Raw genomic sequence first — 24,247 nt, 5'->3', positions numbered from 1 at the left:
ACACTCATTTTCTCTACATGATCTCTTCTTTTTAAGTATCATTCATCAATCAAAATCTAGACCAAGAGAGTGATTTTAATTCTGAATTTTGTTCCAAAGTTTTTGTCGAAAAAATTTCCACATGATGAAGATCATCATTGTAATGAAAGACTGCGAATTTTCCTTAGATGTAGCATTTCAAGAACCAATTCTTGAAGTAAAAGGCAAGATACAAAACTATCTAGGCATCCCCTTGTCCTCACAAATCCTATCAGTTTGCGACTGGGAACTGATCGACGGCCTCGATTTATCCGATTATCCACTCATATCCGAAGGTACAAAAATTGCCCTTTTCATCAAACACATCCCGCCTGCCCTAGAGCCCAACAATAACCAAATCAAAGTCACCGTGAAATTCTCCACCCGAAAACTCGAAGTGTCAGTCGACAAATATGACACCATAAAGAGCTTAAAGGAAAAGATCCATATAGTTGATGGCACCCCTATAAAGAGGATGACGCTGTTCTTTTGTGGATCAGAGATGGACGACGATTTCCGAAATCTAAGCGAATATGGGATTCAAGAATGCTCAGAAATCATCGTGTTTTTAAAAACGATGACTCGAATCATGGTCGAGCCACCAGCAAATATCCTGGGGGTCATCATTCAAACATCGTCTTGCTTGTTGAATGCGGCCAAAATACCCGTTGAGACGAGCGATGCGAGCCGGGTCGAGGAGGTGAGGCACATGTTGTTGGAGAGGAGAATACTTCCGGTCGACGAGTATATATTTATACACAAACAGAGAATCATGCGTGAAGATTGTAGCCTTCGCTGGCATGGCGTTGAAAATGGGGACTACATTTACGTGTTTAAAGGTAGTGTGACACGGAGTGGTGGATATGGAACAATTTAATTTGTTTTAATTATAATGATTTATTTCATAATAGTTTTCATTATAAACTTAATTAATATTTATATATAGCAATACTAATGCTGCGATGAGAAAAGTGAGGCATGTGTTATGTAATTTTTTTTCTTTTGAAAAAACCGATTTTCGAAACTTATACAACCATTTTCGAGCTAGATTTGTGGGAGAAAGTAGTTTGATGTAGGAAAAAGGTTAGTTTAATTAATAATGAGTATATATATATAATGTATATGTTAGAACCGAGAAGTACTTGCTAAAGATACCAATACACAATTGCATGTGTATTAACTACTATAGTTTTACGTATTACTTAATTTTTCGAAATTCAATTTAATTGTGAAATAAAATATGTTGGTGGGAGAATGATTCTAAATTTTCTATTAATTAAAATATTAAACGCAGAATATAATAAGATAATGATAGTAAAATTTCATTTTGAGGCTACGAGAGTATATTAGTTGAGCTCATAAACAACATTACTATTCTATACTTACTATATTAGCTAGGAAAAAATATAATGTTCCTCTTGTCTGTTGTCATGTTTTAAATTTTAGTCATCTAACTTATCAAAATTTAGTTTTCATACAATAACTTAGATTTTTTTTAATTTTTTTTGGTCAATTTGTTTAATCTGAAACCGCTAAATCCATCAAATATATTCATTTAACATCGATTATTTGATCTAGGTGTCATATGTGACAAGAATAAAGTAATAACTCACAATAAAATTCATCTGATCTGAAGAAAAAAAACAAAACAAAACGACCCTCAACACTTAAAATTCTATGGAAAAGTGTCGTTTTATTTTTTTATATGTAAATTTTAATGTATGCAATATAAGTTTTATTTTTGTCACATAAGCTACAAGGATAACTTCACTACCACATAAACAATATTCAGTGAATTTAGCGGTTTCGGAAAAAAAAATTAAAACAAAAAAATCAAGTTGTTGGATAAAAAACCAAGCTTTCATGAGTTATAAGACTAAAACAAAAAAATTGACGAACTTATATATCTAAAATTATAAATTTTCAATATTTTATGATACTTAGACCTATTAAAGTACTTATTTTTTGTATGACATGAGACACCATTTTGTTTTTCCAAATTTTCACTTATATTAAATTTGGTACGACTAATTTGGTTCATGTATATTAGATATTATAAGCATATCTTATCAATTTTTTTCATATGTTTCTCAATTATATGTATTATAGACAAGATAAATAAGTTTTCAAATCAAATACTTGAGCAAAATCTTTATTTAAAAAAAATTTATAACTAAACTAATTATTTGAAAAATAATTTTTTTATTTATATGTAATATATAATATTAATATATACAGTCGTGATTCTAGTGTTTAAAAATTGGCACGAACAATTGGTAGTAATTGGTAAAAATATGTTGGATAAATATAAAATAGTAGAAATATTCCTTATTGGGCTGGTTTTAGTCCATTCTGAAATAATGGGAAGGCCGACGGCCCAATATCGTGCAAAGGCAATACACTGAATTTTTTTAAAAAAAAACCTTCGTTACGTTGCCGACTATGAATTTGATTCTATGACAGTCGCAGATATGAAACCCTCGAAACCCTTTTGCATTTGGCTGTCGATCTAGCGGCTCGATTTTCGCTTCGATATTTATGTTCAGTGGAACTATAGGGCAGAGCAAACAGGGCGGCGCCACCGCTTTGTTAGCGAAGATAAGTCGTCCCAACGGTGACCTATGCAACGATGCCGCGGACGCGGAAGCGGAAGCGAATGTGGAGGCAAATTGCGCTCCAGTTGTATCTTCTCTCCAGGATGCTGGCAGCAGAGTGTGCGAAGCAAATACATTAAATTTATGTGTAATTTTTCTATAAAAATAACTTTTGGCCATTCAGCCAAATTGATGGGTCCGCCCTGCTCTGCATGTCCACGTTGGAATAACTGTGCACTTGATCGAATGTTGGAAGTGATAATCCGTAGAATTCAATGCAAATTGAGGTATTTCCCTTTTCCTTGACATTATAACTGCTATTTCGTGTGTTATGCATATTCCATAGTTTAAAAATGAATTCTTATTTAGATTATGTGGAGCCAGGCCGGAGCGATATTTAGAGATTTGGTTTTTAAATGGTTGACGTGCTTGAGTTTTACGATGTTCTGGCTCGGCCTTTTCCATTGAAACTGGATGACTAAAATTAATCAGTAGTTCTTTTCAGATTCCTAGGATTTTCTAAAATGTGTTGAAATATGGCATTTCGATTTTTTGTGAAAACGAAAAACATATGCTGTTTACAGTGCAATGAAATGAAATTTTCAGCTAGAAATCGAAAGGATATTTTCTTTTTATAGGAATCATGAAGAAAAACCTTGAGTTCAATTGCATGTTCTGTCCTATGTTCAAAAATAGTCATCAGGTTTATGCGGGCCTTGTGGGTCTATGAGTCTATCACAAAGAATACGAACAGTGGTATCTGCCTGACCATCGTGGTGAGTTATAGTGGTTAAGTTTGACATCATTTCCAATGGATTAATTGAGTTTTACTTCCATGTACTATTATGTTTTTATGGATATTAGGATGTATTATTCATTCCCGAGTCTTGAAAAGTTAACAATTATAGTGAGGTAACGAGGTTTATGATTATTTTCATCATAGTTGTCACGGGTGTAAGGCATATTAAGGCGCAAAAGGCACCCGGAGCTTGGCATGCAAGCGGTAGAACGCCCTCGAAGTTTTCGAAATAAATGAAAATTTCAAAGTTATGTCAAAATGAATATAATTATAATGCATTAAAATAACATGTGCTAATCAATCCAAAGCTTCTTACCAATTTAAGTATATATATCCTTAAGATTTTCCTAATTAGAGTCTTGATTCTATATTCTCAACTGTTAGTAAATGTTTTGGGTGGAACTATTTCTCTTATAGAGTTGGAATATAGATAAACATTCGGAAAATGTCTTATTAGATGCAGAAAGATAGACAGACGAGTCAAATCGATAAAAAGATAGGAAATCCAACAGTTCAGAATCTAGGCATATTTATTTTTCAATCTTTTTTTGAGTATATTATGAATAAAGAATATACGATGAAACATATATCATCTGAAATTTATTGATGATAAACCGAAACAAAATCAAATCGAACTCACGACTTCATTGCTGAATCAATTATACAACTTCAATTTTTTTACTGGTAGATTGAGATCAATTAATATTTGTTATGATCTGATTGGGTTTATGAACAAAAGCTTGCAAAGAATCAATTAATTTTGTCGGTAGCTGCTCGATCATGAGTTTTCTGAAATGAAATTATGTTCCACTACTTTATCAAAAAATGTTAACAAATTATCATAATGATCATTGATATTCAAATAGCCAACATGTTTATTACAAATATTAAGTTGTCCTAGAAACTGTTTAAAATTTTTTTATAAAGTACTGATATCACCTGCCATTGCATTAAACATATCAAAAATTTTAATCATTTTGGTGTTTCGGTCATTCATAGATTAAATTCTCAATTATTTTCCATAAGTGACACCTATAATATTTCCTTCTGCTAAAGTTGTAGGAATAATGCTTAAAACCCGAGTACTTTCAAGATGGCTCAGTATTAAACAAATCTTATAACCCAAGATTACCTTGTCCGCAACCAAGTGCATTTTTCTCTCAGCCTACACTCTTCCAACGCTACTTGTTTCATAAACATTTTTTCCCAGAATTAGACCTACTAAATTTACAAATATTTTTCAATGCTTGCATTTGGGATCTTACCATGTTTTTATTTTTGTTTTGGCATGCAAAAATAAAAACAAATTCAATATATTTTACAGGGGTAAAAAGATGTCATTGTGACAAAAACATAGGATCCAATTGTGAATACAATAATGAAAAATAACAGAAATTCAAATGATGCACATGCATATATACAATGAAGTGATTTTGGCTTACAATTTTCTCTAGTTTACGTTCAGAAACATCTTTTGCACTCTATTTGAGTCGAGGATATGTTCTCATTCAATTTTCTTTTAAATTGGTAAACGAGGTCTTTTTTAGTCAGATTTCCAAAAATATTACAATGACGTTCATGATAGAATAGTTTTCATAAACAGAACATTTCATAAATGCATGTGTGGAACCGTCAATAAGAGGTCATCTAGAAACTCTTTACCAAGCCCATTCTTATTGAAATCATTTATCTTCTGTGTTTTTGGAAATACTTCCAAAGATCTGCATCTTTTGGCACAAGTCTATCTTGTATATTTATGACAACTTCTAACCATTTTGCCTTTAGTTTTTCGTACATGTGGTTTTTTCCTAATCTAGTCACATACCAAACAAGTAATGATTTTTTAACCTCTCCTCCTAAAAGGACTTTGGTCTCAATTATTAGACAAATATCTCCTAGTATTCTTTTCTGCATAAACATTCTCATTCTTTAACACCTTCCTTGATAATTCTCTCTGAATACTTTTAGAAACTAAAGGAAAATATGTACTAATTTTTAGAAAATTTCATCATTTTGAAGAGAAATTTTATTTTTTTAAATTTTTGTTATCGAGTTTATTAAGTTGCAATTTGCACAATTTCTTGACACCAATCATGTTTGAATTAAAAATTTTATTGTCCAATGAGCTTTATGTACTAATACTATACAATGTTTTCCATAATTGTTTTTCAGCTAGAGTTTATCAAATGCATTGCCAACTGTTTTAGCTTTGGACAATTTTCCCAGTTTTGGAGTTGCTAATATTGTGGCTTCAGAGCATCCTTCACACCAACCACTGGAAGTAACTTCAACAACTCTAGTGCCTTTTTGTAGAGACTTTTTGATGGCTGCACCAAATAAAGATGCTGAGGATTACATGGTGGAATCAGAGTGTATGTCTGGTAATAACATTATTTAGTGATTTATTAATTTGAATTACACAGAACAATAAGAAATCTACCATTTTTTGTTTTCATGCTCATAGATTTTGGGGTTCTATGACTGGATATTCGTTCCTTTCAGTCCATATTTTTGTCAAAAGACCTAGATGCATTAAAGCTCTCAAGTGTCCTCGGGCTTTAAGCGCAAAGTGAAGTGCACGCTTTACGGAAATAAAATGCAATAACTAAATATTCTAAAAAAAATAAAAAAAAAATTCAACTTTATTTTAAAAAATATGAACATAAGATATCAAATATTGAAAATATCATAATCTTCATCTCTTGAAATTGAATATCGAATATTAAAATGTGTGGGCAAAAGACGAGGTGACACAAGGGCAGAGGCGATGAGGGGAAGGCAATGCGATGTTGTGCTCTTTTTATGGTAAAGAGAAGACAAATTGCACTTTAAAAGGCAATTTCACCTCTATAAGAATTTTTTTAAAAAAAATCTGAAAGTGCACAGAAGCGCAAAAAGCGCACGCTTCATGGAACTCATGTGCTTTGAAGTGCAGGCATTGCGCTTAAAGCGAGCGCTTACGCACTTTTTTGACAACCATGTTTCAGTTTCTTTGGGTTTTTTGTTAACAAAAAACAACGAACACATTTTAGGAAGGCAAACTCCTCATGGTTAAAATTCTGCTGTATTATGCTGACATGAAGTATTGTTTGTTTCGTTTTTTGGTTCTTGTCAACCAAAACAACACATGTAAAAGTAAATTTCGAATATTAACTTTGTGAAGATGAAAAAAATACTACATCAGGTCCATTTAAGTAGCATTTGGATTGGATGACATAATTATCTAAGAAGATTATGGCTTTAGGAAGAAGACTCGGTAATGAGTCATTGGTATTTGATTGTGTTAATCTTAAATGAGAATTATATGCATTTTGCAGACGCAGTAATGAGAACCAGATCCAGTTTTGGGTCACTTGGAAGATTAAAACCGACAAGAACTTTTTTAGTGAAATAAAATTGCCACAAGGTTGATATTTTTAGTACTTCTTGGAGGTTAAATATACATAAAGTTGGGGATTTATTAATTTATTCTTCATTTGGTTAATTGTATTCCTCTTTTATTTTCGTTTAATTTTTAAAAATATCATGCTTTTAATGACTTTTATAATTTAAGATAAATATTTCATTTGAGATATTAATCATTCCGGTTTCATGTACTCAATATATTGAAAGTAACGCGTCTTTTCTAATGTCGGAAGAAAATTTTGGATCGATGAAATTTTTGGATGGGTCAAATAATCTATCTCACGATGTATTTGTCGTTGAGAGTTGCCTTCCTATTTAAATATTAACATCAATGTAAATGAAATTTTTGTTAGTTAAAGAAAAATACAGGGTTTTGGAGCTAGAAAGTTTGTTTTGAATGCCCGCGTAGTAATATCTGCTCTATCTGCTTAATCATAGGAAACTCGAATATAAAGTTCATTGCCTGTTATAAATTAGGACCAAGTGATTGGTGAGATATTGTTGCCTTTAATGTTGATGGTTCAGCGAATAAAAAAATATCGATCAATGCAATTTTCCTTGGTTAAGTTTGTTTTTTTATTTATTTTCTATTTAAATTCTCTTCTTTTAATATATATCTAAGTGTTGTTCTGAGGAGAACATGTATTTTAGTTAATACTTATTTCAACTTATTTCAAACCATGAAGTTCTGTAATTAGTTCTAAACATGCAATGTCACCTAAAATGGGACGCATGTAGTAGTTCATTTTAGGAGTATAATTCTAGACTTTCTTTTGTTGACTTCTTTCTATATTGAATGTGTATTAAATAAATTTGCTAGTATAAATACGTGTGAAACTAAAAAAATCGAAGTGGAGAAAAATGAATGAGGTATTATGGTGATAATTTTTTTGAAATAAAAACAAAAGAATATTCTTGTAAAACTAAAAAATACGAAAATAAATGTAGGATGAAATTAACAATTTATGAAGTGAGTGATAAATTAAAAGTAAATTGAATTTCATTGTGTGAAGGTGAGAAAAATTACCATCTCATATCCAACTATTGAATTTCTAATACCAAATTACCCGTATGTTATTTAGTATTGTGTATAAGATTGCTAAAATCTACTGATTAAAGTAGGAAAACACTATAATAAAGTAGTGACAAATATATTTATGTCGTACTGACTGTGTTAGAAAGCTTGCTTTACAGCGCATGTCGACAAAGCTTTTTCGCCTATAAATATCGGATGCCCACCGTTGTAGATTTCACACTCATACAGCGCTGAACTTTGGTCATCGCAACATTTTTGTTTACTCAATATTAGCCCACTTTTTTTGTTTGTTCATCAATTTTTCCATTTGAAACTAATAGGACATGGCACAAGATGGATCTGGCAGTTTTGGTACAAATGACACGAGCCAGCGTGACTCAAAGAAAGGGTGGACGAAGGCTGAAGATAAGATTTTGGAGGACTATTTGCAGGAGCACGGTGAAGGGAATTGGGGTCTAGTACCGGAAAATACAGGGTTAACGAGATCTGGAAAGAGTTGTAGAAGTAGATGGGTTAACTTTTTGAGGCCCAATCTCAAGAAAGAAGCATTTTCTGTCCATGAAGAAAGACAAATTGCCGAGCTTCACCGATTGCTTGGCAACAAATGGGCACGCATTGCCGCTGAGGTTATTAGTTTTGCTTTGTTAATGTCATGTTTCATTGTTTTTTTCATATTATAATGTATAAGGTGTTCAATTATTAAGCCCCTGAAGTTTTTCCATGTAAATAGCTTCCAGGTAGGACCGATAGTGAGATTAAGAATTATTGGAATACCAGGTTGAAGAGACAAAAGCGTGCAGGTTTAGCAATTTTCCCATCTGAGGTATGCCAAGAACATCAGACGTCCAATTCCTCACCGCCTCAGTCATTTTCGTCTTTTTTGGCTTCACCTCAGCCCACTCATCCATACACCTCGTCTTTCTTCAATCCGGTTGGATCTCCAACCCTAAATGATCCATCACCAAGCATACTGAATAATTCCTTTTTTAACAACCAGCTGACCCTTTTTCGCGACAACAAGGGTGGTGTGGCCTTGTCGCTGGTTGGTTCAAACAGATCAATTTCATCGTCTTGTCCAGCGCCAAATAAAGGTGAGGATTACATGGTGATGGAATCAGCGTCTATGTCTGGTAATAACTTTATTTAGCTGATTTATTATTTTTAGCTACACAGAGAACAATAAGAAATCTACCTTTTTTTATTATCATAGATTTTGCAATTATATGACTAGAAATCTGTTCCTTTCAGTTTCATCGGTTTTTGTAAAGCAAACTCTGCATGAATATACTCACATGAAATATGTTTCTTTGGTTTTTGTTAACTAATACACAACCAATTCATTTTTGGAAATGGAATGCATTGCTGTGTTATTTTTTTTTGAAATTTCATTTTCGTTTCTCTGGTTTTTTAATGCCAAAGACAATAAATACATTTTTGGAATGCACACTCAGCAAATGTGGAATTCGTTGCTGTGTCATGCTGACGCCATATTTTAACAGTGTCTTGTTACACTAATTAGGCAGTCATCGTGTTTCATTGCCGGAAGTTGATGACGGTAATGGAAACCTAGGTTTAATGCCATTAATGAAAATTTTCATCCCACACTGTGTTGTATGTAAGGTAAGCACCTTTGTGAACTGAGTTAATTGTTTTGTTTGTTCACCACTAATTATGACTTTCGTTCTTATTTGATTCGTAGGACACTTTTGTGACATGGTAATGTTTTCCTACAATATTTCTATTCGGTGATTAATTTGTACACTCTGATGCAGAACATGAGGAATCAGAGCATGGTGTCGAGTCTTTTGAAGCCGAGCTATCCAACCTGCTCAACAATTACCCGTCAAACATGCCGCTAGATGTGCCCTTACCGGAATGGGAAGACTTGAATCCTGTTTGCACAAACGAAGAGCACATTTACGAATTCAAATAAATAATGAGGAAAAGAAGTAATGAAGATTTGTTTTTATTGAATACATTGAAAGTGCATATTATTGTTCAAGTTTACAATGTGTTGTACATCTCGTTTATATACATACAAGAATGTGCCCATCTTTGGAATAGAAAAACTAACTCAGCCAACTGATTGATGTTATGGTTGATAATGAGTAATGGACGACTTCAGTATCGATATCACTAATGTCCGTGCTAGTGGACATAGTTGCAAATGTGGTGAAGCAGGCATGCGCCTGTTTTTTACCAGTACATCTGGGTACAATTCAAGAAGTTAAGATCTTTTGATGCATTTCTTAGAATCGACTTTTTCTTCTATCAGACATCTTTCACGATCTCTTGAGGGCATTACGTTTTGTCTTTGATTCGGAGCAGAACGATATTGGTTTCTACGCGTTTTCTCTAAGGCTGTTACCATAAATGGTGGGGATTTGAGATGGCGCGTACATACTAGGGGCAAGCAAATCCCAGTATGACAAGATTTATGATTTGGGTAATATGATTGATTCTCTCTTTCTTGGAAAAGATTAAGAAAATAGATAAGATATAGTATATATTAAACCCAAGATTTATTAATTTATTACAACACTTACTAGTGAATAAACATCATATTTTTATATTTTTTTTTTATTAATGAGAGAAAAAGCCCTCGAAACCCTAACCATTACAGGGGAATTGCTCGGTTAATATATAATATATGGTCGAAACCTGCAATTTTTTCTTGTCTTTTTGAATTCTATAGTTATGAATTGAGTTTGCATTGAGGTTGTAACAAGAATTAGTAGGAATTTTATGAGACAGTTTAACAGTTTTTTATTCGTGAAATGAGTCAATCATGTTCATATTTACAATACTAATTAATATTTTTGACATAAAAATAATATTTTTTCATTGGTGACCTAAATAGGAGACTTGTTTCCAAATTGACTTATTAGATCGTCTCACAAAAATTTTGTGATCAAGAATTTTGTGATTTTTCGTGTGTAAGAAGTTTTCGGCCTGGTTCTTTATATTTAAATTAGATTATTAAATTCGTCCAGGAATTTTAAGGAAAATTTACAAGTAGCTATATTAATCTTCTAATGTTCTTTATATATCTTTCATGCATTAAAAAATACATATTTATGTGAAAATTATTGTCTACATCTACACAAAACACACGCATGAACATGAATTTTTGCATGTTATATATCGAATATTCCACTTGATTTCTCATGAGAAAAAAAATAGAAAACATATATTTATGATATAAAAAAAATGATCTTTGGTGATTTGAACGAATGAACAACACTGAGGTTGGAATTGAAATTATAGATTTTGATTATATTTTTATTGTTAACAATGAAACAAAATGTTAAATTCATATATTATTATTAATACATTAGTTATGCAAATTATAATTAATCTCAAATACCTCAATTATCGAGTGAACTTGAAATTGATCATAACGTGAAACAACATATATGAAAATGGAAGAGGTGAATTTGAAAATTATAATATTGCTCCTCTAAATCTAAAAAATACATTTGAATATATTTGAAATACATCAATCCAAAAGCAACGGAAGTTGTTGTATATAGGGAAAAGGCACTCGAGTTGCTGTATGTAGGTGGTGCCTCAGGTAGTTGGATTGAACTACATATATATTTCCTCAAGGCAAGGCAATGCATTTGAGGAAGCCTGAATGACAAAAGACATTTGGCCCAAAGGGGGTGAAAAAGACAATGCATAGGAGGCCATCAGCCACAAGCCTGGTAACCCTTTCTGTCTGCGTCAGCAGGTTCGAGCAAGTTTTGTGAAGGATCATATGTGATTTGTAATTAGAATATGATGGTGGTGTGAACTCAAGCCAAAAGAGATTAACTGAGGGGGCTGAACTGAAGCCAGAAGAGATGAAAATGATTGTGGTGGTGAGGAATTGGACGGCTGATGAAATGAAGGAACCCCGAAGCCACCGGACGGGGAATTGTCCACAACTAAAGGCATTGGGGATGCACTTGATAAGCTCTGGCTAGAAAGAGGAGCAGTGGCTGGACGACAGGATAACAAAGAAAGTGATCTGTGGGGAGAAACCAGCGACAAGGCCAAGCTTTAATTTGTCCCGAAAAAGGGTCAGCAGCTGGTTGTTAGAGAAGGAATTATCCAGTAGGTTTGGTGAAGGATCGTTTACAGTCGGAAGTCGGACATTCTTGAAGAAAGATGAGAGATTTGGATGTGGCCGGCTGAACCGAAGCCAAAAGAGATGAAAATGATTGTGGTGGTTGGCGTACTTCTGGAGCGGAAATAGCTAGACCAGCACGTTTCTGTCTCTTCATCCTGGAAGCTGTTTCAATGAAAAAGAGACACTGATAATTAGTAATTAAGTATGTATATGAACTGATAAAAATCAATAACAAAAGACGATATCATCGTGTATAATTTAACGCTGGATAGTACTTTCGATTTCAGTAAATCCAATGCGAATAGAAAATGAACATGCCAAAAACATCCTAAAACGTAAGAACATCAACAAATACTTAATACGTACAATCTCAATCTAAAATCAATCAAAACCAAGGAACAGGTAGAAGTGATAAGAAAAAGGGAAAGGGGGGTTATACCCAATGGACTTTAGCATGGAGTCGCATGCCGGGTTTGTTCGGTTACCTAAAAACTGAAAAAACAAAATCTTTTTTTTTTTTAGAAAAATTACACACAAAAATAATTTTTTTGTGCTGCAGATTATGCTGCCAGCCTCCTGGAGTGAGACCCTCCTCCACATCCGCCACGGCAGCGGCGGAGGCACTGTGACCACCATTCCCCGGAGAACGGCGTATCTTCACTTACGGAATGACGGCCAGAAGCGCCGTTTTGCGATTGAAGAAAAATTATTGTTAATGTGAACTTCTAACTGCAGAATGATACGTGTTTATAGGAAGAAAAATCTCGAAATAATTAGGGTTTCACACATATCTGTGGCGACGCTGACAAGAATTAATTAGGTGATTTTTAGAATTAACAAAATAAGATATGATATTACCCATATATTGCTAATATTGTATTAACAAATTATTATATAATTATTATTGGGATTTCACATATAAATGCATGTCAAAAATTTGTGTGAGTCGGTCGTACGAATCATATTTTGTGAGACAGATATCTTATTTGAGTCATCCATGAAAACATATTATTTTTTATGCTAAGAGTATTACTTTTTATTGTGGATATCGGTAGGGTTAACTCCGTCTCATAGATAAAGACTTGTGAAACCGTCTCACAAAAAATCTGCTCTAAATCCATTTACTCAACTCTCACAATGTAAATTTCCATGTATTTGTAATTATATATTATATGTTTTAGATTGTTTTCTAATGGAATAAGTTGATCGAAAGCTAATAATATAATTGTCTACGTATGATAGGTGTCAATTCAAAATCACCAAAATTAAATTTAGTCAAATAAATTAAATGAATTTAGAATCATGAATATTAAATATATATATATATATATATATATATATATATATATATATATATATATATTTATATGAATTTAGAATCATGAATTTGGTATTAGTGATTTTGAATTAATTTATCAATCCAAACGTATATATATATATATATATATATATATATATATATATATATATATATATATATATATATATATTTAAAAAAAACTTAAGTAATCACATAATAATAAAATAATAATGAATTATTAATCTAAATCTTCATTCTATAAAAACTAAAACATATTTATTAATAGCAAATTTAATATATTTTTCAAAAAATTTGACAATCGCGATCCATATATATATGCTTTTTACAATTGATCACGATCGTGGAGTAGGTCTCTTGTGAGATGATCTCACGAATTTTATCTGTGAGACGGGTCAACCATACCGATATTCACAATAAAAAAGTAATACTCTTAGCATAAAAAGTAATATTTTTTCATGGATGATCCAAATAAGAAATTTGTCTCACAAAATACGACCCGTGAGACTGTCTCACACAAGTTTTTTCATGCTCGTAATTGTATTTAATTTCACTTTCCTTTTATTTATTCGTCAACTTTAATTCATTTTTTTCTTGTTGAGATTTTTGTTTAAAGCAAATCATAAATGTCGAAAAGACAACTATGTATTCGATATATAATAAATAAAAAGAATATATAAATATTTTTTCATATTGCTCAAGACGTTTGATCACACGCATTAAATCATGCACAAATTGGTTAGAGAAAATAAAACCAGGATATAAGCAAATCATAAAATGTTAAAAAAAAACATAGAAGTGTTGGATATAATGAAAATATATATTCTTATATAGCACAGGACGTTATCTCATGCACTAAATTATGCACAAGTTTCTACACACTCATATGTGAAACTCATTCATCTTATAAAGAATCGATCTGGTTCGTGAGATATGATAATTAATGATAGATAACGTGTGGAAGACGAGATATTCGTTTACAAATGGAAATATTTTGCGATGAACTAAAGGATAAAAAAAATGAAGATTAGTAAATATAAAAGTTGAATTAGACTGATACTCTAATCTAAAAATACAAATTGAATAAAAAAAAAAAAAGTATAGAAATTTACCTAGAGAAAGGACGAGCTATGGCGGATGGTGTCGAGGTTCGCGGCAGCGGCTACATACGCGCGCAAAGTCATATATCTAATACACATAATTAAATATATAGCCAAATAAAGGAAAAGTAGACAGAAAAATAAACAAAAATAACAGTAATCGATGAAGGCGACTGACGGTGGGGTGGGGCGGACCACGGCGGTGGCAACTGAGTGTGGATGGTGGAGAGGACGGCAACAACAAACACATGAAAGTGGGCGATTTCTAGGTTTGGAGCAAGTGGGAGTTAAAAGAGATCTTGTCAAGTCAGTGTCTAGTCTATTTTCTAAATATTTTGGGCCATATTATAGACCACACTTATATTTTGGTTAATCATCTAATAATAAACGAGTCGTAAGGATGCCATCAACAATCAACAACATATAAGTAGCTGAAAAAAACAATATTTTTCACTAAAATCATTACACAATAGTGCTACCGAGTATATTACAAAATGTAACTGGAAATCAATCCGTTATATATAGACGATTCTTTGCTGGTATTAACTTCAGCAAATTGTTTTTATCATATATATCAAGGCCCTTGGATCGAACTACTTGTATATTTTCTTAAAGCATGGCAATGCATTTGAGGAAGATGATGCATTAGATTTAAAGGCCATCAGCGACGAGTCCGGGCCACTCATTTCGTCGCTAAAATGCGTCAAGGATCATTTGGTGATCCAAGAGTTTCAGATCTCTTTAACCTAGTACTTTTGGGTACTAAACACCAATTCACTTCACCATGCTCCTGCAAATGGTCTCCCAAGATCTTATCTTCAGCCTCTGTCCACCCTTTCTTTGAGCTCATGTCATTTGTAGCAAAGTTTCCAGATCCATCTTGTGCCATGTCCTAATAGTTTCAAATGGAAAATTTGATGAACAGACAAAAAAATTGGGCTAATGTTTTCCAACGACCAAAGATCAGTGAAGACTATGTATGATTGTGAGAACACACGAGCCTTCCGATAGTTTATAGTGTAACCAATGCTGGATTTGTTTGGTTAACTAAAAACTGGAAAAACAAAAGTATTTTTTTTTAGAAAAATTACACATAAAATTTATTTTATTTGTGCTGCTGAATATGCTGTCAGCCTCCTGGTGTGTGGAATGGAGTGGAGTGACGAGCAAAGCAGAGAGAGGGCCCTCCACATCCACCACGACGTCAGCGGCACTGTGGCCACTAATCCCAGGAGAACAACGTATCTTTGCTGCCGGAAAGCCAAAATGGCCGCGGGAAGCGCTGCTTCGCTCGCTCTCTCTGTTGCAATTAAATATAAATTATGGTTGATGTGAATTTCTAACCACAGAATGACACATATTTATAGGAAGAAAAATCCCGAAAATGATTAGGGTTTCACAAATCAGTGTGACGGCGCTGACAAGAATTAATTAAGTAATTTTTCCGATAGAATTGACAAAATAAGATATGATATTACCCATATATTGCTATTATTGTATTAACAAATTATTATATAATTAATATTGGGATTTCACGTATAAATGGATTTATTCAACTCATATTGTGTAAATTTCCATGTATTTGTAATTATATATTATATATTTTAGATTGTTTTCTAATATATTAATAAGTTGAAATCCATCAAAATTAAGAACATAATTGTCTACGTTTGATAGCGGTAAATTTAAAATCTCCAAAATTAAATTTAGCCAAATAAATTAAATGAATATAGAATCATGAATTTGGTACTAGTGATTTTGAATTAGTTTCTCAATCCAAAAAGCAATATTAAATATATATTTGAAAAAACTATAGTAATCATGAAACTTGTGTGAGACAGTCTCACGGGTCATATTTGGTGAGACATATCTCTTATTTGGGTAATCCATGAAAAAATATTACTTTTTATGCTAATAATATTACTTTTTATTGTGAATACCGGTAAGATTAATCTGTCTCACAGATAAAAATTCGTAAAACTGTCTCTTAAATCGGACATTAAACCTCAAATCCACCAAAGGAGAAATAGGCCTTGAGAGTTAGGATTCGATTCTTTTGCATTTAGGATTCGTGCATTCAATTTTATTTTCCTTAAAATCAAAATTACTCTTTTTTAAAAAAAATTCACCTTCAAGATATTAAGTCGATTATCCGAATTATATCCTTGTACGCTACTCTCGTATTGTAAGGCATGTCTTTCCTTCTTTTTTTTTCATGGACACACACAAATTATTTCTCAAATTGAGAACAATTTAATTTTCTTGGAATAAAATTTGGCAAGTAATAATATCTAATTCCTAGACATTATACATTAGCGACAACACCCACTTAAGCTAAAAAAATTTCAGACTAGACGAGAAAATCCCCCTTATTAGAAATTCGAATGACATTCCAAAAAACAAAATATTTGCCAATCTTCAGCTTCGCATATCAGCAACACTTTGTGTACGCTTTCAACTTCAATTCAATATTTGCACGACGAATCGGCACACGGGCGGGGATGTAAATCATCCCATTCAGGGAGGGGCACAACTAACGGGAAGTTGTCTAGAAGCCTGGACAGTTCTTCGTCCATAAAATTGATGCCTGACCCCGATGCCTTGGCTCCTGTGCCTAAGGGAACAAGTAAACCAATGTATTAAAGTAAATTATGGGGGAAAAAGTGAATATCTATTGCAAACAAGACTGACTAAATTTCATTCATGAATCAAGTGACGCTAAGTCGGCCATAAATGTTCGATCCCATTAACATTTAACAGCAAGACCCCAAAGAGTTGATACTTACCATCAAACAAGAACTACTTATGCATGCGTAATGGAGCAACAGAAAAAATATGCTTAGCAAAAGAAATCGAACGAATATATCGAAGATTCGAAATGGTTAAAAAACTGTAGTTTAGTTCTTGCAAAAAATTTCAAAGGTGGTTTTGTCATTAATTGTGAAACTAGAAACTAAATTTCCAAGTAAATATCAACAATTTGAATTGTACCAAAATCCTCTTCCTAGATTGCCCATCAACAATTTACATGGTAATAAATAAAGATTAAATATCAGTAAATCGATGTATTACCATGCATGAATTCTGATTCCATCACCTCAAAATCCCCAGCAGCATTATTTGGGGTGGCAATCACATGATCACTTGAAAAAGGTTCAAGAGTTGATGTGACCATTTTTGGTGCTCGCATGGCTGGAAGGCCTAAAACTACCATGTTTGGGTGGGGATCGAAGCCAAAATTGAGATAATTTTCTTGAACAGGTAACACTGGCAAAAATGAATTCGGTGAGATCTGTTTGACAGAAGGCAATGTAACCAAAGTGGGTGAAGAAAGTAATTCATTTGATGGTGAAGAACCGAGGAGCTGATTTGTTTGACTCATTTGCTGAGGGTGAATCTCCAAACCCACACGTTGGCTTTTCTTCAATCTGATATTCCAGTAATTCTTGACCTCCTTGTCTGTTCTACCAGGAAGCTATATTAATGAGAAGAAATTAGTAAATTATAATTTTCAACCCTTTACTGCATACTGGAGAAAAAATTAACCACCAAAAAAAAAAAAATCATCCGAGCCAAATTAATAACCTGAGCAGCGATGTGAGCCCATTTGTTACCATGTTTCCCATGAAGCTCAATAATAATTTCTTCTTCCTCAGCAGAAAATGCACCTTTCTTCAGATGAGGCCTCAAATTATTGGCCCCTCTGTTTCTACAGCTCTTCCCTGATTTATCTAGTCCAGATATCTTTTGAATAGAAGCCCGATTTCTCTCACCGTGCTTGCTTACGTACTCCATCAGAATCTCATCTTCTGCTGAAGTCCATCGTGTTTTCTTTGCCCCACGTCCGGTTGTTCCAGATGTAGATCCTGAGCATCCAGAACCATCGAAAGCCATAATACTCAATACTTGATAAAAAAAACAATTGGGTCGACTTAGAAAGGGGGAAAGGAATTCTTGTAGGACAAAATTTGAGTTGAGAATGGAGGCTATAAAAAAGTGTAAGAACCCTAATGGGGCTTGTCTAATTTATAGGCAAAAACCTAGAGTTTAGCCCCGCTTGAATGCTAGTCTATCCACGTGTCGGCATGAACTGTAAAGCAGACTAAAAACCAATAACAGGCAAGTCCATAAACACTTTTGTTGTCTATACATTACAATGCTTTCAAGCTTTTGACGCAATTGGTACCCTTCTTAGATTTTGACAATCTTTGACCAATCACACTCAATGTATTCACTTAATAATATCCGAGTAATTCGATGCCCACAATTCACTAGTTGGATGTGATGTCGTATTCTCTCAACCTCATTTACAAGGACCTCAATTTTATTTCGTCTAATGAACTATCACCGATATCATTTAATAATTAAAATTAGCATTGTACGAGATTTACTCACTCAAATCAGCCAAGTAACATAAAATAAAAGTGGACAGAAAATTAATTACAACAAGAAAAAAGATTTATCATCAACGAAAACACTAACCCACCGTCAAACGTTCATGCTAAGTCAACCTATAGTTCATATTTATATTATCTCTAGCCGGTGCCGTTGTGCCCTAAAGCTAATGCTTTAAGAAAAGCACTAAATCCCCAAGTTCAACCAAAGTGACTCACACGTTGAATCTGCGTGTATGAACCATATTTTGACAATTATATACCCATATAAAATCAATACATTAGAAACAGGATGGCTTATTACATAAATCATCCTCCTAAAAGGCTAAACCCCCAGATTTTTCGGATATTAAAAGTCTCCCTTAACAACAAAAATGACAGGTTCTGCTAAGGCAACATGGCGAGGATAAGATGCACAAAAACAATATTTGGAACCTAAAACATTTTCGATATATAATCACATTTTATTATTTTGATACCTTTTTAAACAAAAAAATCATTGAAGGAAGTCACTACATTTGAGATTCTAAAATAAAAATTTTTAAATCAAGTGAAAATTCAAATGTTGATAGATATGATTAATGGATTATAAAAGAAAACAAATACCATGTGATAAAAATATAATTCTTTTCACTCAAATATCCGATTCCAAAGTTCAACTTTGATTTACGACCACAAATATAATACTTTTCTGAATGCATATCCAAGAATAATTCAAGACCGAGAGAAAACCATGGAAAGAGGCCGGAATTACTAGACAACAGGAATACGAGCAATTATAATAGTTTGATGGTAATTTATTTACGCTCTGAAACACAAAAAAGAAAAACGGCATAATTCGTGACATGGGTTGATAATGAAAAGGAAGAGGGTTTACTTCATTGTTGAGTGACCTGCATCCACGAAACTGACAAATAAAAACAAATTAACCGTTATATAGAAATATGGTAAGAATATATGGAATCGTAATTCACGCAACAATTTAGATTTAAAAAAATGTGTGAGTGAGTAAGAATGAAGCGATCCCAAATTTGTAATGCATAAAGAATCTTTTATTAGCCGAGTAAGAATGCAGCAAAGCAATTAACGCTTTACGACCAAACAAGAGTGATTCCAAAATATTTCTTACTTTATCTAGAACAAAATGCAAAGCGAAAACATCGATAGCATAATATTAATTCAGTACGACATTACCATCACTAATAATTATCTTTGTTGGAGATCATCTTCCTATTAACTTTCAAATGCATTATTGCCATGGCCTGTAGAACATGATATGAATTTCATGAACACCACCAACATCAAGATCTTGAATTACAAGTTCTAAAGTATATTTGAATATCATGTATGTTCTGTGAAGGATCTTTTGGTAATATACATTTTAACATAGTGGAGATTAGGAAATACAAAGAATTTGGATCTTGGGGTTCAAACGAAGTTAAAAGTGATGAAATTATGGTCATGGTGAAGAATTGAGCAGTTAATGTTCGGAGCATGTCTCTTAAAGGTAAATTCTCAAACCAATATGTAGGTGTCTTTTAAATTCGGTGTTTACATGAATCTGAGCAATAAATCTTTCTTTCTCAGTACAGAATGCATCTTTGTAGGATTAGAAAAAAAGAAGTTTGTCCTTGTATGTCTACTACGCCCAGAGTTCCCATAATTTGAACCCCTATTCTCTCCACGATGCTCTTTCACAAACTCCACCAGGACATCATCTTCAGATATAGTCCACGACCCTTGTTAGCCAAAGCTTGTTGAATGTTTGTTACAGTCATAACATAATTCCATGAGCTTCCAGTTCAAAAATGAATCCATCAACCCGAGTACTTTTAGCTGTCATGGATGAAAACTAATTTAACGAATAAAACCTACATTTATTATTGTACGATCCAAATTCAAACGAAGATATGGGAACTGCAAGGGCAAGAGATTTTTAATGGAGCTTGTGACAATTTATCGACAAGAAGAGGGGTCTGACGAACTTTTGAAGCACTCGGTTGTAAGCCCACAAGAACACAGGTATCATATAGGTATGATGAGGATTGGATAAGAAGAAAACAATTAGAGAATCTTATATCCACCATGATTTCCTTGAATACACGCAATGAAGGTTCAAATAAGGGTTGACAAAAAGAAAAGACTTCATGACTTACGAGAAGACTCCATCAACTAATATTCAATTCACCAGCGTAAGAAATGTTTGTTCCATTTTATCACACCAATAACGAATTAAAATTTGTCAACTTTCATCCTCATCTTGGAAAGAAAACTAAAACAAGTTGCTAGTGAAATCCATTGTGCTAACATGGACACACTTTTACATATCTCGGACAAAGTGTTGTGAAATTCTATAACATGTACATCAGATCGAATATCCAACTAGAATGACTAAGAAGACTTGGAATCATGATCAAAAAACAATAGTCTTGAAAGTGATGAGGAGGTGACTGGATGTTTTATGATCATTGCAACTTAAAAGTTAAAACCCGACATGGATTTTGTCAATGCTATTTTAAGTGGAATTATTATTCCTCCGAACTATGATTAATTTATTATGTCAAATTATACCATCAATCGATCAAGCACACCTATATTTATATAGGTTAAAATCTTCATTTTTGATAGCATATTTAATGTCATTATAGGGTCATGATATCAAATGAATATAATATGGGATCAACATTCTTGCAGTTGGGTGTTGTTGACAACATTACTTTATTTGTCATGAAAAATAATTTTGTCAAAATGCTCAACAATAACTAGCTGATTCCAACTGTTGTTACACACCAAATATCGTTAGATTATAATCCAAATTTCATCACAAAAGAAATCCTTATAATCACAAAATTCATTTTAACATGTGAAAATAAGCTTAACTCGAACAAGTCAGAAAACCATCAAAAAGCCAATCTAAAAATCAACAACTCTAACACGTCAACAAAACTCAAATATGTTATGCCCCAAACATTTGGGAGTAACAAGCTCGGGAGCACAAGACCACCTAGATTACAGTAACCGAAAGTACATAATTGAATAAAATCCCCATGGTCTGAATAAATTATCAAATTGCACCTCGTTCTCAACTAATCATATATATTCTATGCAAGGAATATCTCATTTTAAATATTTTAAACACTAATTTTCCTAACAAATGAATTGGTGAATGTTCATTCTTTAAGTGTAATTTAAATTCCAGCCACCAAAGAGCATCGATCAGTCCCAAAATTTGTTTGTCATCATTCTCACTTAAATCATCTGAAAATACGTCAAAAGAAGTGTGAATGAAATTTCACCGAGTAGTTCAATACCTTCAATCAAAACCTTTAAAGAACACAAAACATCGATTAAACCACGGATTCCTAAAAACCTTGACAATATTTGATTTCATTTCCGGTGTTTCAAAGGAAGTTTTGAAAATGTGATTTTGGAGAATGTGTTGTATATTATGTGCTGACTTCTAAAGCTGCAAATCTTTACCGTAGATTCCATGTAAAAATGTGCTAGGTTTATATAGTTACATAGTATTAGTTTAGTTTCTAAAAGATACGAAACTTTAAAATTTAGTGTATTGATTTAGAATAAAATAATATTGGGGAATTTTTAAGTGATAATAAATGTTGAATTAGAACTAATGATTATCTTGAGAGATGAAAAAAATGAGAATTAATTTTTGGGAAACCATACCATAGAGTATGTTGTATACTTGGTTTTATTTCTTGCTATGGAAACATTTCCGGGAAAAAAATAAAAACTTGACAATTATTTTGCGCTATTTAAATTCCAAAATTTACGGAAACAAAGATTATCCCACTCTTTCACTGACTTCAAATTTCTTAAATAGACTGTGATCAACAAATTATCATAATTCAAAATCTATGATGCAATTGTTGGATTATTCGACCCAAATCATAAAACAAAACATAAAACTAACAAAATAGAACAAAACAAAACAGAACAGCAGATAACAAAAGGCGAAATTAACTCCATGGGACAGATTTAAGCCCCGACTAACACAACACACTGGAACGGGATCCAGGTTCGAGCATTAGAATCCATTCAAGGGTCATGAATGCTAAAACCCCCATGATAGATCTTAAAACTTTCAACTTGCTTTCATAAAAGATCAGGTGATCTGTTTCTCATGTAGACGTTCGTACAAACTTTCAAGCTCCACGTTGTTTTACAGATAGAGGTTATATTTTCAAAGTCGTACACATTTTTTAGAAACGGAGATTTAAGAAAATCATAAAAGCCTGGAAGAGAATGACTTCCTGATTTCGGTCATCCAATTGGAAAGAAATAGTTCGGGACAAAAACATCCCAAAAAATAAGAACATATATCACCCAATTATAACCTAAATCTCTGAAAATCAGCTCAATCCATCTCTTCCTACGAAAATTAATTCAAATTCGATTCCAAGCTACAGAATATACAGATTGCATAGCACGGTCTTAATAGCAAAAGGGTAAAAGAGACGGTACCTAAAACTTTCACCAGAGATCCACACGGGGCATAAGCCCCATGCCTAAGGTTTGGTTTGTATCCAATTTTAGAAAAATTACACATAAAATTTCATTCGGGTGCATGCAGCGCCGCCAGCCACCTGGAGAGAGAGGTCCAGTGAGGTCGGGTGGTACCAGACTCCACATCCCTGGGACCAGCGGCGCTGCGGCCGCCGCCGCTCTCTTTCCCAGAAGGACGCCAAATCGCTGCAGATGGAGAGGCGATGCCGCCGCGAGCTGTAAAATTTAATAAATAAAATATAAATTGTGTGTTGTGTCCACGCTAAAATGTGTGATGGATAATTTTGATATTAAGAACAAAGTTTATTATTCATAGATAATAATTAAGAGTTATTCCATTTTTTTTCTTTTTTTATTTATCCCAACAACTTAAATGTTAACTAATAAATCATTTATATTTTAAGAATTCAGCATAATTCGTGTATAATATATAAATAAAATATGAAATAAAAAATATTTACTTTTAATTTTCAAAATTAATATTACTCATACTATATCACAAGATTTAGTCAGGATAGACAAAAATATTGGTTAATTATTTTTGAGAAATGCCTAAAAATTATTATTATTGTTATTCTGTTCAACACCGATGTTTTTAACATTAATTGTCGACCGAAAATTTGACAAAAAAATAGATTACCATAAAATGTTAAAAGCGATATATTTTTTTGTTATTTTTTATTATATATATAATTAAAAAAAATTAACATTTTTTTTCTTAATTTCAGCTGTTGGGTGAATCAAAATTTTATCTAAGAATGGTGGAATATTATTTATTATTTATAAAAATCCATTTGCGGACCTCAAATCCTTACCAAAATACTATTTGGGCCATCAAGATTCTTAACCGTTGCCATAATTAGACTAAAAACCCAGTTTTAATTTTTAACCCAGCAGAAATAAAAATGCAGGCCCAATTCTATATATTTAAAAAATAAAATT

General features: G+C 32.8%; 3 protein-coding genes across 21 annotated transcripts; 2 read left to right on the top strand and 1 right to left on the bottom strand.

Annotated features, from left to right (window-relative positions):
- Positions 1-124: 124 nt before the first annotated feature.
- LOC140810520 (polyubiquitin) lies at positions 125-895 on the top strand. Its single transcript, XM_073168358.1, has one exon. The coding sequence runs from the start codon at positions 125-127 to the stop codon at positions 893-895; it is 771 nt and encodes a 256-aa protein (XP_073024459.1).
- Positions 896-2,470: 1,575 nt separating this feature from the next.
- On the top strand, positions 2,471-10,071 carry LOC140809139 (transcription factor GAMYB-like). 6 transcript variants are annotated; one of them, XM_073166631.1, is made up of 6 exons: positions 2,471-2,899; positions 5,584-5,792; positions 8,173-8,478; positions 8,583-8,675; positions 8,850-8,982; positions 9,625-10,071. In XM_073166631.1, exons 2-6 carry the CDS (start codon positions 5,754-5,756, stop codon positions 9,783-9,785), a joined length of 732 nt encoding a protein of 243 aa, XP_073022732.1. In that variant the 5' UTR covers positions 2,471-2,899; positions 5,584-5,753; the 3' UTR covers positions 9,786-10,071. The 6 variants fall into 6 exon arrangements, with proteins under 6 accessions (XP_073022732.1, XP_073022733.1, XP_073022728.1 ...); XM_073166632.1 differs by having other exon boundaries at positions 8,850-8,943; positions 9,625-10,069; XM_073166630.1 differs by lacking the exon at positions 2,471-2,899 and adding exons at positions 2,907-3,388; positions 6,729-6,817 and having other exon boundaries at positions 8,583-8,982; positions 9,625-10,067.
- A 6,560-nt stretch (positions 10,072-16,631) lies between these two features.
- LOC140810146 (transcription factor MYB28-like) lies at positions 16,632-23,570 on the bottom strand. Of its 14 annotated transcripts, none has more exons than XM_073167979.1 (6): positions 23,264-23,569; positions 19,973-20,614; positions 19,656-19,685; positions 17,970-18,289; positions 17,457-17,859; positions 16,632-16,998 (listed from the first exon to the last, which is right to left on the bottom strand). In XM_073167979.1, exons 4-6 carry the CDS (start codon positions 18,276-18,278, stop codon positions 16,850-16,852), a joined length of 861 nt encoding a protein of 286 aa, XP_073024080.1. In that variant the 5' UTR covers positions 18,279-18,289; positions 19,656-19,685; positions 19,973-20,614; positions 23,264-23,569; the 3' UTR covers positions 16,632-16,849. The 14 variants fall into 14 exon arrangements, with proteins under 14 accessions (XP_073024080.1, XP_073024083.1, XP_073024089.1 ...); XM_073167982.1 differs by having other exon boundaries at positions 19,973-20,040; XM_073167988.1 differs by having other exon boundaries at positions 17,970-18,250; positions 19,973-20,040; positions 23,264-23,568.
- Positions 23,571-24,247: the final 677 nt, after the last annotated feature.

Source organism: Primulina eburnea, chromosome 13 (assembly GCF_022965805.1).
Source record: "Primulina eburnea isolate SZY01 chromosome 13, ASM2296580v1, whole genome shotgun sequence".
NCBI lineage: Eukaryota > Viridiplantae > Streptophyta > Magnoliopsida > Lamiales > Gesneriaceae > Primulina > Primulina eburnea.
The sequence above is the reverse complement of the archived record's forward strand: the minus strand, read 5'-3'. Positions and strand labels throughout refer to the sequence as shown.